Raw genomic sequence first — 13598 nt, forward strand, 5'->3', positions numbered from 1 at the left:
GTTTTATAGTAGAGCGCGAGAGATGCAGTAGATTGCAGTATCGAGACTTCTATGCACTATTGGACGGATTTATGTAACAAAAAATTGTTCACTCATTAAGATTCCTCATAATATAAATGTTAGTACCTAATTACGCTGATTGCCCAGTTTATATCTCGCAAGTGGTCACTGCACGGAAAACGTCATCAAACGTGAGATGCAAGAGAGCACAGATAAAGGGTACATTATTGTATGTATTATAAAAAATAGAAAAGACTTTAGAAACCATTTTTTTAAAATATGTTACCTTTCAATTAATAAACAACATCTGATTTAAAAAAAATCCAGTTTAATATATTTTTATAATGCGTATTTTTGTATATTTTAATGAGGAAAGTAATACCAAATTTATGTAGGGATATTTCAGTATTTTTTTTACTATAATAGTAAATTTTTTGTTTTGTAGATTTAAATGAATTCGAACAATAGCAAGCTTCTTCTTTATGGGTTAAAATCTGTATGGCGGTTGTTTTACTTCTTAAATGGTCAGAGAATTAATAAAGGTAGGCAGTAGAGGTAGGTAATAAGGTAACCTAGGTAATAATTTTCGGGTAGGCCGTCGAGGTAGGTAGTAAGGTAAGCTGGTAATTCTTAGAAAGGTAGGGTAAGTACTGGTTGCGTTTTTATATGTCACGCAGGTAAGTTATGGCCCTGGTCGCCACCCACCTCTATCCTCCGCTCGTCTCTTCAACTCAGCGTATCCGCTACAACGCGTGTAGGAGATAATTTGGTCCATGTAGGTTGAGCGGGTCGTCCTCTATAGTGTGTTCCTTCCTAGATGCCTTCCGTAATCGCAAGAAGAAGGCCTGGGTGACATATATTATAGCCTATCCAATCGGTTCGCTTTTGTGTTACTTTACTTAGTAATCATCTAACCCTGCTTAATGCCTTGTTGTTCCCCATATATTCCGACCAATGAATCCTCAACATGCGTCTGTAGTACTACATCTTAAACACCAGCAAATAGTAAGTCAATTTATGAGGCACATATAATTGGAAAAAAAGCAGAGGAAGACCGAGGAAAACCGAAAAAAAAAAAGCACAATCAGGTTTGTCAAATACTTGAAAGTGGCTGGGTCAGGAGTCAGCGGTATGTATAAGGAGATGCATGAATGCGGAAGAGGCGAAAAATGTTTACAAAGACCGGGTGGTAAGACGTTCTATTCTCTCTGCCTACCCCAGCGAGGAAGCTGCATGATGGTTTGTTAATTATTTTTGAGCATTATTGCTTACGTCTAAATATTCTACATCCATTTAAAAACATCGATGATCGATAAATAAAATTACATCGTTAATTTATTTTTACCGGGGTTTGGGGACCTTGATCGTTATGCGTCAGGCCCCCGTATCATTATCTGAGATTCTGTTTGTCTTGGATAAGACGGTGTCCTCTTTTTGCGATGTGGTAACCGCTTTTGCGGCAAACCAAGGTCCCTGGTTCAACATCCGGTTCAACGGGCTTCATTTTTACGCCCGTTTTAATGACATGAGTTCTTTTGCACATTCTTAAAATAGTTAACTTCATTACAACTCTTGAGAATTGGTTATGAAAAATAATGTTTTATAATTTATCTAGTAAATCAAATGTGAAATGAAATTCTTTAAAGATTTAGTTTGGTAGTTTCGTCGTTTGATTCGATTTTGCGTAAAATTTTAAATACCAACAAGTTAAATAATGTAACCCATGTCTCTTCCTTTAATATAGACCTCTCTTATGCATAGTTGTGAAGAACTACTCGTATAATTGGTACTCATGATTTTATTTTTTGTTTTCTGATGTATCACATATTGTATCATATATTGTATCCTTCCAATAAAATGAAATAAAAAATAAAAAAAAATGTTTATGACGAGGTAACGTTGTTAGGTTAATGCATCTAAGATACGACTTACACTACAGTTGCGTTACAAAAATGGAAGTGTTGAAACGGTTTAAGCTCTTTAAATTGTATGAGAATCGCAAATAGATACTCAAAGTTTTGATTTGAAGATTATTTTGAAAATTTTTATTTTTAAGTGTAATGACAAGTCACTTAGGTGACGATTCTTGGTTGATTTTAACGCTTAAATGTACATAATTGTTTTTATGTGTGTGCATATCGCTCACTCCTTTCAAGAACGTCATAAATCAAAAATCGTCAATTTTCAGTTGTGCTCGTTTTCGGAATGCCCAGAAAATGAACTATATCTCAGCAAAAGAGGCATATTTTTAACTTAATATTTACCCGCTACAGGGCAGAAAGTGTTGTTTTTGCATTTTGAAGAAAAGGTATCGTTCAATTATTTTTTTTAAATATACTAAATATTTTTCAAATGGAGAAAAAACCTTCAGGTTTTACCTATAAAGATCTGTTGCACAGTAAAAAGTTCACAGTTCAATAAGTGGCTTGTTATTTATTTTTAATACATGGTTTTATATTTTTAATCTTTAAAAACGTTCTACTGAAAAATCGTTTTTTTATTTATGATGTTCTTGAAAGGAGTGAGCGATATGTGTATGTTTATGTGTACTCGTAAATGTATGTATTTGTGTACATATGTATAAATGTATGCTTATTCTTTATTTCTACTTTGAAGTGTTTTTGATTATACGTTATTTTTTTATTAAAAAACGTTTCTGTTTTTCTCATTCAAGATTTTATAAACTGTTTTAATCATATTGCAAGAACCCGATAACAAACTGCTCAAAATGCAGTTTATCGGGACATTATAATGTTATGCGTTGTAATGTATGATGCATTAAATGCACATGTTGTATAAATAAACATATATTCGATTAAAGCAGGGGGTTCTCACGTGCATTAAAATATCACAAAAACGTATTTTTTTAAATAATATAATCACAGTTATTTTATTTTTATCTGGTTTATCCGATTTCATAGAAAAATATATTGCATTAAGCAGAATCAAAATAGGAAATTGAGTGAAGTTACAACGGATTAAATACATAGTGGATATTCAATTAAGTTAACAAACAACAAAAAATAAAGAAGAAAAAACTAGCAATATTGGTGCAGAATTCATGCGAGAAATCAAACAGTTTTAATAATCACCCAGCACATGATTCTGTCACCTTGCAGTGTATGACATATCAAATACTTCAAGAAAAATCATTTATAATCGTTTTTAATAATTTTAAAGCCAGGTAAATAAATGAAAAAACTTCAAATAAAGTTATACAGTTTAAAATACATTAACGACTTCAAGACCCAACGCGGCGTTAACACGGATCTTTTCGGTCATAATTGAATCATTAAAAAATGTGGATTTGTTTTCATTTACTCTTTATTATATTAGCATTTTAATGTTAATTTTAAAACAATTATTTGAAGCGAATAATGATCATTTATTTTTATAATGACATAAATATTTTTTTTTATGGATGCATAAATCTACATATACCATAATAAAACCTGTATACGTAAACCAAAAGAAAACAAGTAAATAATATTTTTATTCAATAACAAATTTAGATTTTCAAGACATGCTACTGACTAATAAATAAGTAGAAACACATTTTGTTTCAATTTTGTTATTATTTTCACTAAATTGAACATAGGGTGCAGAATTGAATAATCACTATCACATTTTATAAAAATAAAAATAAAACTGTTCTTAAGGAGATTCATTAATGCCAGTATTTTATTTGATTCATTTGACATTAACTTTGCAGAATTATAAGGTGATTTAATAAGATTTGTGTTTTTTTACTGACACTTCTTGGGTGAACTGCATTTTACTTGCACATATTTGAACTGCATTGCAACAACGTGTATTTATTTATTTTTTACTTTTATTTTCTTTGACCAGTTACCGGGTTTCGTAGTTACCGATATCATCATGTCGGTAATGACGAAATTCTGACGAAAGTCACTGGTGAAATAAAATAAAGGAGAAAAAACTATATACTTACTGTTTTATTATATAAAATGCCAGTTGAAAATGAAAGTATGAAATGTCAGTGATAAACTTTAAAAAAAACTGTATATACCATTTAATTAATATTTCAAAGGAGAATCATTCCACTATGCCGACAGGCGCCATGACATCAAGTATGCCAATTACACGAGTTCATGGAAAAAGTGGTAACGTAGTACTTAGTTAATTGGCAATTATTGTGAATGTTTTCTTATCCGTTGGATAATGCGTATCTTCTTAAACAAATACACATGTATCTAAATAATTCGTTTATCTTTTTTTTTACATAAAATTAAAAAAATATTTATATCACCTTCAAAAAAATGATAATAAGTACGATGACGGCCTGCTGTGGCTTCAATAGGTGCATTTAATAGAAATGATCGTAATAAATAAAATTTTTAAAAAAAGTATTTCACTCGAGAGATATGAGTAACAATGTGGACATTCAAAACTCAAAGGCAGTATTAAGGAGCGCCTTATATTAACTTTTGATCCAAATGACCAAAATCACACTTTGCGATCTTTTGTAGTGGATTAGCTATTTTGGACTTATATCACTTTAACACTTATAGCGCATCCCACGGAAATTTTACTTTCGTGTGAGGCTGGGATTCGATTCTTTTGCAGCATCCACCAAAGATATTAACAAACTGAAGTAAAATCAGAAAACAAACTCTTGATATGCAACTAGCATGTATCAAAAGGGACAGGTTGTTTTTGTGAAGGGTACATTTGTTTTAAACTCCTTTTTTACTACGTAAAAATAATAATAGGATTAGGTTGTTGAGATTTTTTGTTCGTGAGGATGGATAGTATCTTTGATTTGTGTATTACAGATGTTAATACAGTTAGGTTAAACGTAAGGTTTAATAAATGCTTGGTAAGGTCGCGTTCATAGCTTAGATTGTTTGGTATTCCTCCTAAAGACTTTGGGTTTGGGGGTGGGTATAAACTTTCCTGTCGCTGTCATCCTGGGTATTAGAACATGGTGGGTTGTACACACTAGTTAGTATTAACTTATATGCCCCATTGATAATGATAGGGACTTTGAAAGCATTAGAAATCATTTTTATCTTTAATCGCTAAAATAATCGCTTAAATCGATAAAATACCGATATAAGATTCAAAAGTTTTTTTTTATTGGATGGATCCAACTGGAAACCAAGAGTTTCTATACAGCACCTACGAAGGTGGCCGGAACTTTCAGAGGGCAAAGAGCTTTTTTTTTTTTTTTTAGATGGGAATTGCATTTATTATTTACCTTGCTTATTATGTACAAGGTTTATAGATCATTTAGTGGATTTTTGTTTCTTCTAGCTAATTAAATATGTTTTTATTTGAATCTGTGTTGGGAACAGGGGGGATCATCTAGTGTGGGTCAAATAGGAACTTCTCTGCATTTGCTCATTGCTGGGAGGAAACCACGTAAAACTCCTCAGGAGAAGGCGGACTGTTGACTGTCATCAGCAGACCTTCCGTTCCACTAGAAGAGGGTTCGGCATTTTGTGTCCTACTTTGGTTTATGTTACCAATGTCCTTCACTATTTTTATCATGTATGATACTACCTCTCGTGACAATTCCTTATGAACTATCACGGATTCGATGTTGGATAGATCCTCACCCAGGCTCCTGCAACGCGCCTCTAGCTGTTGTCTTTGAAAGCTGAAAAGGGGGCAAAGCATCAACAGGTGAGGGACATCTTGAGGTGTCTCATCATCACACGTACAGCTGTCGATCTCGGAGATCTTGAAACGATGTAGGTAGCTCATGAACCCACCGTGACCCGTAAGGATTTGAGTGAGCTCAAAGCCAGGTTTCTGCAGTCTCCTGAAATCAAAGGCATGGAAAATGGTTGGTAAGAACATTTTGGTTACCTTTCCGGTGGTTTCGTTCAAATAACGATCGTTCCAGAGTTGGAGGGTCCTGCTTCTAATTTTCCTTTTGGCAAAACTTAGCGGGAAGTTGGCATAGTCAGGGGCAGTCTTCTTGAGTGTTGCCTCCCGGGCCTTTTCATCCGCCTTTTCGTTCCCTAGGATACCGCAGTGACCCCTTATCCAGCCGATATACACATTCTGGTGTCTGCATCTTAACTTTTGAATATCTGTTCTGATGTCCATGACAATAGGGTTGATCGAATTTCGGTCCGCTATTGCGTGGACGCCAGATTTACAGTCTGTCAGGATCGTTATCTGCTTCCATCTGTTTGGGGGTTTTTTCAAAACATAAAACAAGGCTTCTTTGATCGCATAAAGTTCCGCCTGGAACACAGAACAGAAGTCGTCGAGTTTTAACTTCCTCGAAGGCAGCTCTCTCACGCCATCGAAGGGTACAAAAGCTGCACCTACTTTGCCGTTCAAGAGACTACCATCAGTGAAGATCCTCAACTCTTCCTGCAATGTCCCAGGTAGAGTCTGGTCATCGTAGCCGTGATCTATGGAAAGTCGTTCAGCTGGATGAGGGAGGGAGAAGTAGTCTCCGACTCCCTGGTAGAATCTGTCTTCCGGCAGGTCCTGCAAGATGAGGCTTTTCTTGACTGCGTATGCCTCAGCAAGCTCCCTAATCCTCAGATCGAGTGGCATAAATCCACTTAAAACCTGAGCTGAAACAAGGGAGATTGTCCTGTATCCTTTGCATGACCTGATAGCAATATGTCTTTGCATGGAGTCCAGTTTCTTTCTGATGACTTTCTTGCGAACCGCTTCCACCCACACGCTTGAGGCATATGTTATCAGAGGTTCTACAGCGCCTATATATATTTGCTGCATAACTTCCGGTGACGCTCCCCATGTCGGTTTGGCGGCTCTCAAGAGTTTGTTCGTGATGCCAGCTGCTTTTTTGCAAACGTTGTCAACGTGTTTAGACCAATTTAGGTTGCGGTCTATGGTGAGGCCCAAAACCTTGAAATGGTCTACGAATTGCAACCGGACTCCGTTCATGTATATTTCCGGCTGGCGGTCCTTTCGTCTGGTAATAAACATCGCGTTCGTTTTATCTTCTGCAAAATGGAGTTTGGCCTTTATTCCCCATGTAGTGATGGTTTTCAGGGCGTTATCCGTCATTATCTCGAGATCCGTCGTGCTGTCGGCCACAGCCGTCAGGAGAAGGTCGTCCGCGAATGCCCTCAGTTCTACCCCCTGGCCCAAGTCTTTCTGGAGTACATCATCCAAGATGTAGTTCCAGAAGCTCGGTCCGCAGGAAGATCCCTGAACGCATCCTTTGGTCGTGACCTTCTCGAGAGTTGCATCAAAATGTGACAACACGACTTTCCTCTGTTGATGATAACTTTTCACCAGCAAGAACAAGAGGGCAAAGAGCTAGTGTGTGGCGTTCTAAGCGATCATGATCTATTCAGATGTAAATAATTTCAAAAATATGAAGTCAACTTTACAGGGCGAATAATAGAAAAAAAATCTCCACAAAAATTTAATGGGATATGGAATATCCACAGCATGTTGTACGGAACGCCCGTTATATATGCAAGCAACCACTGTTTATCAAACATTAATCATAATTTTTTTGAAAGTGTTGCAAAAAGTTAATCCCAGAAAAGCATAGCGTGCTCGTACTTTAATGGCGTTAATATATCATTCAAGCCTATGTAGATTTTTAAATCAACAAAATTAAACTTTATTCGTATCAGGAAGTAAACGAGCGAAAAAATAATTGATCCCTTTTACGTATTTCGATACTGCTTCCTAGATGAAATATTCTAGGCGATTCATTTACTATTCCATGCAGCGAAATAGGCTGGTGTAAATCTTTTCTATCATTCCTAGCCCTTATCCACTGCGCATAAATATCCCCCGCTTATCTATTGAGTTTTATTAATTCTGTTTACATAAAACCCTATTCGACACCCGCAGAAATTTATATCCGAGGCCTTTCGATTCAATCTTGGAAATAATTCCACGAGCCTCTATCTTGTATTTATTCTGGTAAATATAATAGGAGGCCATACGTTTTCAGGCCCTATAAAATTCGTTTCACGTAATAGCGACCGGGTTATATTTTACCATCCAGTTACGTTTCAACTTATTGAAATAATGTTCTTGACGTTTTTAGCCGGGACGGCATTTCGGTACGTTTTCATGCTTTCCCAAGCGTGACATTCATCTGATTATACAAAAACACGAGGAAAACGATCATTTCAAATATATATATAAAAACCTTGAAAAGGTTGTTACAAAACTACCTATTCTTTGGAAACAATAATTATACAGCATCCTTTATCAATTACGGGTGCTAATAACACTATTTTAATTATTTTTTATTTCTCTATCTTAGTACACTAATCGAAATATGATAATTATAACATGTTAAAATCTGCTTTCGATTCAATTAACCTTAGGATAAATTTGTTCCCATTTTTTTGTTTGCATAAAACGAGCATATTTATTATATATTTAAATATAAGCATCTTTATATTCATTTTGAAGTTAGGTTTATATATAAGAACAAATTTGGATTGGCAAATTGTCTTTTTTTTTAACACTGCCTTTTTTTAAACATTTATTTCCAATTTCCAGAATTGTCATTTTAAATAATCAATAACTTTGAATTGTGCATTTTTTATTCACTATACATAATGTGTAAAACATCATAAGAAATAGTTATTGGCGGATGATCAGTTCTGTAATACTCAAACTTTCGTATTAGCACGTCAGTAATTTCTTCCACATATTACTAAAAACATGAGCACAATTATAATATTGTTAATTTTAATATTTTTAAATGAAAATTATACATAAATAATTTTGAATTATATTTTTTTCATTCTTATATAATGTAGTAAAATAACCTTGAATCATTTTCTATGAAATACTTTTATCCAATGAAAATAATCACAATAATAAAAAAAAAATTATTACGTAGTGTTTTTTTCGCAAATTAATCAGCTTTCAAACGAATTATAGACGGAATAAAAATATAAAGGCACCTTTAAAAAAATCTTAGATTAATAATTTTTCTTCAATGACGAACTCACGAAATGTTGAATATTATCGCTGGTCATCTAGAGGGTTGAATATCGCCAACTGTATCCAGAGTTTTGCATGAAAGTCATATTGCAGTGTGGAGACGAATAAAATTAGCGTGGACGCATGACTAGAATGTCGAATATTATTCTTGGCTTTTTCGCTTCTCTTGAAAATTTGCAAACAAGTTTATTGCCGGAGGGGTAATTTAATAAGGGGATGTCTAGAGTTGTGTTTGTTGGGGAAATATCGCATGGGAAGCACGAGTACTATATGGCATGGGCCGTGATATATTAACATTCCTAAAACCCATTCAAATATTAATACCGACCCTGGAAAGTTTTTTTGTGAAATGAAAACAGGCAAATTAGATTCGTTGGATGATCCCGCATTTTCCCAAATTGTGATACTTTTTTCAGTTATCTATTTCGGTTATCATAGAAATACAAAATGTATTGGATATTCAACTTATTAATTAAATTGAGTCACGTTATTTCTCGAATAATCAACCTTTATATTTGAAAGAATAACCGTAATAAAACAAACTTACATTATTTAATAAATTCGTACAATTAGAAAAATTAATAAACATGTGTTATTTATATAAAAACAAACTAAATAACTATTTGATTTGTTTTCATCTACTTTCATAGTGTATGTAGTGGTAAGCACGTTTGACTATCGTACTATGGATCTCGTTATATACAAAACATTTGTTTGTTTTACATCTTATATTTATTTTTTATAACCCTATACTGAAACGTGAAGCGCAAGACTGGTCACCTTACCTTTGTGATATTGAAAATCAATATTACATTACTTCGAAACGAACCTACGCCCTATCTACCATTGGGTCCTAATAAAAATTTGTAAACGTATGATAACATAAATTTTTGGTTTTAATTAATTTTTTTTTTAAATAAAATCTATAATCTTTCCATTTTTCCTTTGTTTTCAAACTCCGCCCCTTGACTAACCCCCTCCCCCTAACTTTCCCCTCTCCTTATTTATAGAACAATTTTATATTTTATATTTTAGTTACCATACAGACCTGAACGATGGAAGTTTAACTTCTGAAACATGTAGTCTATAATAAAACTCAAGTGGTAAAAAACAAGTGTTTTCTTTAATCATTGTAAATAAAATTTAATGAAAACTTACAAAGATAGTAGATTTTTTTATAAGATTTTTTTCTGTAATGAAAAATTAGTACCGTCTTATAGCGCAGAACTTAACTGAATAAAATTCAATCTATGTACATATTTTTTTTTATGAATAAATAAAATCTTTATTATGTGTGAAATCAAGTTGTACCCGAAATTGAAAAACGACTAAAATTAAACTAAAGGTGCACTAGAATTGCATTCAGATTAAGCTATTAATTAGTTAAATCGCTGTTATCTTTTATTTTTTCGATGTGAACTTCCGTATGAAATTGCAGCCTTGGTCGTTTTTTACCACATACATAAGTCACGCCTATCCTACTGTCACATAGATTCTTTATATGGCCAGATTTACATTTTTCTTTGAATTATTCGTTACAAGTTCCACATTTTCAATCGCCCTCACCCACTCTAACCATTCTCATTGTCCATTCGTTCTACTAAATATTCGTTGGTTATTTTTGATATTCCCTATCTAGCTGTAAAATGTAATGCTTGTATCTAACGCTCCAAATTAATATTCCGCATTCGTGCTAGTTTACTGTTTCCATACATTTAATAAAAACATTAATATTTTTCATCGGATTATCCCGACACTATTGGGTGCAGTTTACGATGTCCGTGCCCTCGGATTCGTATAGAATAATATACGTAAAGTAATCCGTGCTATGGTAAGCAATACACGTCTCTACGCGTTTAGTCGGGACTGGCCAAATGGCCAATTCTGCGGACAGTAAGATAACGGTCCAAATGTTGTTTATCAAAAACGGCACGAAGAAATAAAAAAATAGGTAATACTCTTAATTAATTTTGTCCGCATCCGTAGCGTAATGGTCAGCACGCTGGGCTACAATACTGGTGGTCCCGGGCACGATTCCCAGGGGGGGGGTCAAATAAATATAAGTGAGTTTTTCCCTCTAATATTAATTCAATATTACCCTGGACTGGTACTTGAAGCGGAGGTCTGGTCACCTTTCCTTCATATGATAACAATCAAGATAACACTGCGTTTATATGATTCAGTGCCCTATGCACCATAGAGTGCGGAAAAACTTTCTGTAATACCACTTCAAAGTTAAATTTTACCGTGGTTCACTTTTAGTGGTACTACACAAAGTGAACGATAACATTGATTGTTATATTACCATACCACAAAGTTAACAATGTTTATAACATAGAAAAATTAAAGTATAGTTGAAATCTTGCGAATCTTGGGTCACCAATTTGTCACATAATTATAAACAATTCTCAGAGAGCAAGAACCCATTTATATGTAGTAGAAAAAATGCTGAAAAACTATGTGATTTGTACGATATAATACCCGGCTACCAGGAAGACATAATCTATAAATAAATCAGAGCGCTTAGGGGAGGGTGGGTATAGAGCACGAGTATGTAGGTACAGCAGGGGCATTAGTGCGTTCACTACACGACAACAATGCGTAAATCCGTTCCGTATATGGAACTCAGAATGCGACAATTCTGTATAACGGGCCATCAAATTCACTGCGCCATTTCACTTCTTTATCCGGCCAATTGTCCATTAGCCCGTTGTTGGGAATTAAAAATTATATTTCCAAACGGGGGAGTTCAGTTGCCGAATATCAAACATTGCACAAGCGTAAACGTATCGCGATTATTAACATGATTTATGTATTCCAATGTCGGTTTAAAGTGCTTTGTTTATAAATTCATATTTAAATATCACATTCGCTTGTTTTATACCGCGTGGTCCTTTGATACGCTTTTAAAGTGGGGTATTCTTTGCATTTTGACATCTCAACATAGATGAAGACGAATATGGATGTCGGGGTATTACAAGGCTTATTACCTGTCATAGGCTGGTTTAAGTGACCACGTTATACACGTGTAACTTTCACCATTCTGCCCATGAATGACCACCACACTATTCATTTTATTTAACTCAAACATACACGCCGATTATTCCGATTCCTAACCACTTTCAAGTATTTTAAATACTCAATCATGCCAAATTTTCATCGGTATTCCTCTGTTTTTATTACCAATCACATTCGCCTCATAAATTTGTTATACTTTTCTTACTTAACTCCTACGATTCACGTGCCCAAACCATCTCAACACACCTTTCTTAATTATATCGAAAAAAATTTAAAGAGTAAAAATTGTGTTTTTATTATTTACACAAATATTTCAATTTCATACTATTTCTGTGAGCCTAAGCAGCTCATTATTAGAAGGTTCTTCCGAGGGGTTCGAACCAAGAAACTCTGACTTAAGAGTCCGCGACACTAACCACGGGACCACAACCCGATAATGCTTTTCTCAGCCTTGCATTATTTCCTTACCATTCGAACATCGTACATGTTTTTTTCGAGAGATCGCATTTCGACCGCATTCAGTCTACTTTCATCCTTCTTTTGCTAACTCCATGCTTCAATTCCATACATATATAAGTGTTGGAGCCAGGACTTTTACTATTACCAATCACCAATCTCATTCGCCTTATAAATTTGTTTAACAATCCTTTCTTCACTCATTCTATTTACATGCCCAAACCATCTCAACACTGAGATAAAAATTGTCAAGTAAATATAATCTGTCGTTATTAAATCTTAAATTATCTACATTGAAAAAAAAACATTTAGATATGAAACGAAGGTAATGCTTGTTTACTGGATACGATAACACTTTCCTTTTACTACTCCAGTTCAGAACTTTTCTCCTTTGCGGGGAACGACGATCGTACGTGATCATTACCTTGGATTGTTCGAGTGAGTGATTGAAACAATAAGTTTTATGTGTATTTTGTATTGGAACATGCAGATGGTTTAAAACGATACAGAATCGTTCTGAATCGATGCCAATCTGCACGAATATTTGTAAGAATATTTACGTGAGGAAACACATATGTATATGTACGTTCAACAAGTCGAATAATTATATTATTAAATCGATTTTAGAATTTATAAATAACCTTTTATTCCCAATAAGAAAATAAATATATTTTATTTGATGGAGGTTTTGAAGATTTTTGAATAAGTAAAATTAATTTTATTCCTAATTTTAATTTTGTGGAAAGATATGATGTTTTGAATGGATACAAAATTAAATAAAACTTTTGTGTAAAACCACCTTAAGTTTTTTAATAAAATCACGACTAGTTTAAAAAAATACGTGTACAGATCTTCTCATCAACAAGTGAAAACAAAGTTTGTATTTTCACCTCTCAATGAGAACATTTACGAGTATATTTCTCAAAAGTAGTCGTGTTTGCAATACTTTATTGTACCTACAAGTGTTTAATTTAATTTTTTTATATTTAAATCATATTAAACATTATTTTTTGATGAGTCTATTTATATACAACTTATTATTTTTGTGTTTACTTGAATTGCCTTCATTTCACTTTGATTGTGGTCATTTAAAAAATGGGAATATAATTATTATTTTAAGGTTACGGTATTTAGGAACATCACCTTACATATGTAAGTGTTAGAATGTTATAATTGATTTCAAAATT

The 13598-nt window shown here is 33.9% G+C and overlaps 1 protein-coding gene across 1 annotated transcript in view; it reads right to left on the reverse strand.

Annotated features, from left to right (window-relative positions):
- Window positions 1-1374: 1374 nt before the first annotated feature.
- Window positions 1375-13598, reverse strand: part of LOC148302093 (uncharacterized) — a 69402-nt gene continuing 57178 nt past the window's right edge. Inside the window, exons 2-3 of the mRNA XM_088272172.1 lie at window positions 5836-7230; window positions 1375-1473 (exon numbers count right to left, since the gene is read on the reverse strand). Coding sequence (XP_088128298.1) covers window positions 1375-1473; window positions 5836-7230 — 1494 coding nt within the window. The remainder of the gene's footprint in view (window positions 1474-5835; window positions 7231-13598) is intronic.

This window comes from Brachycentrus maculatus, unplaced genomic scaffold (assembly GCF_059751285.1).
Source record: "Brachycentrus maculatus isolate JH-2025_06_01 unplaced genomic scaffold, ASM5975128v1 h1tg000480l, whole genome shotgun sequence".
NCBI lineage: Eukaryota > Metazoa > Arthropoda > Insecta > Trichoptera > Brachycentridae > Brachycentrus > Brachycentrus maculatus.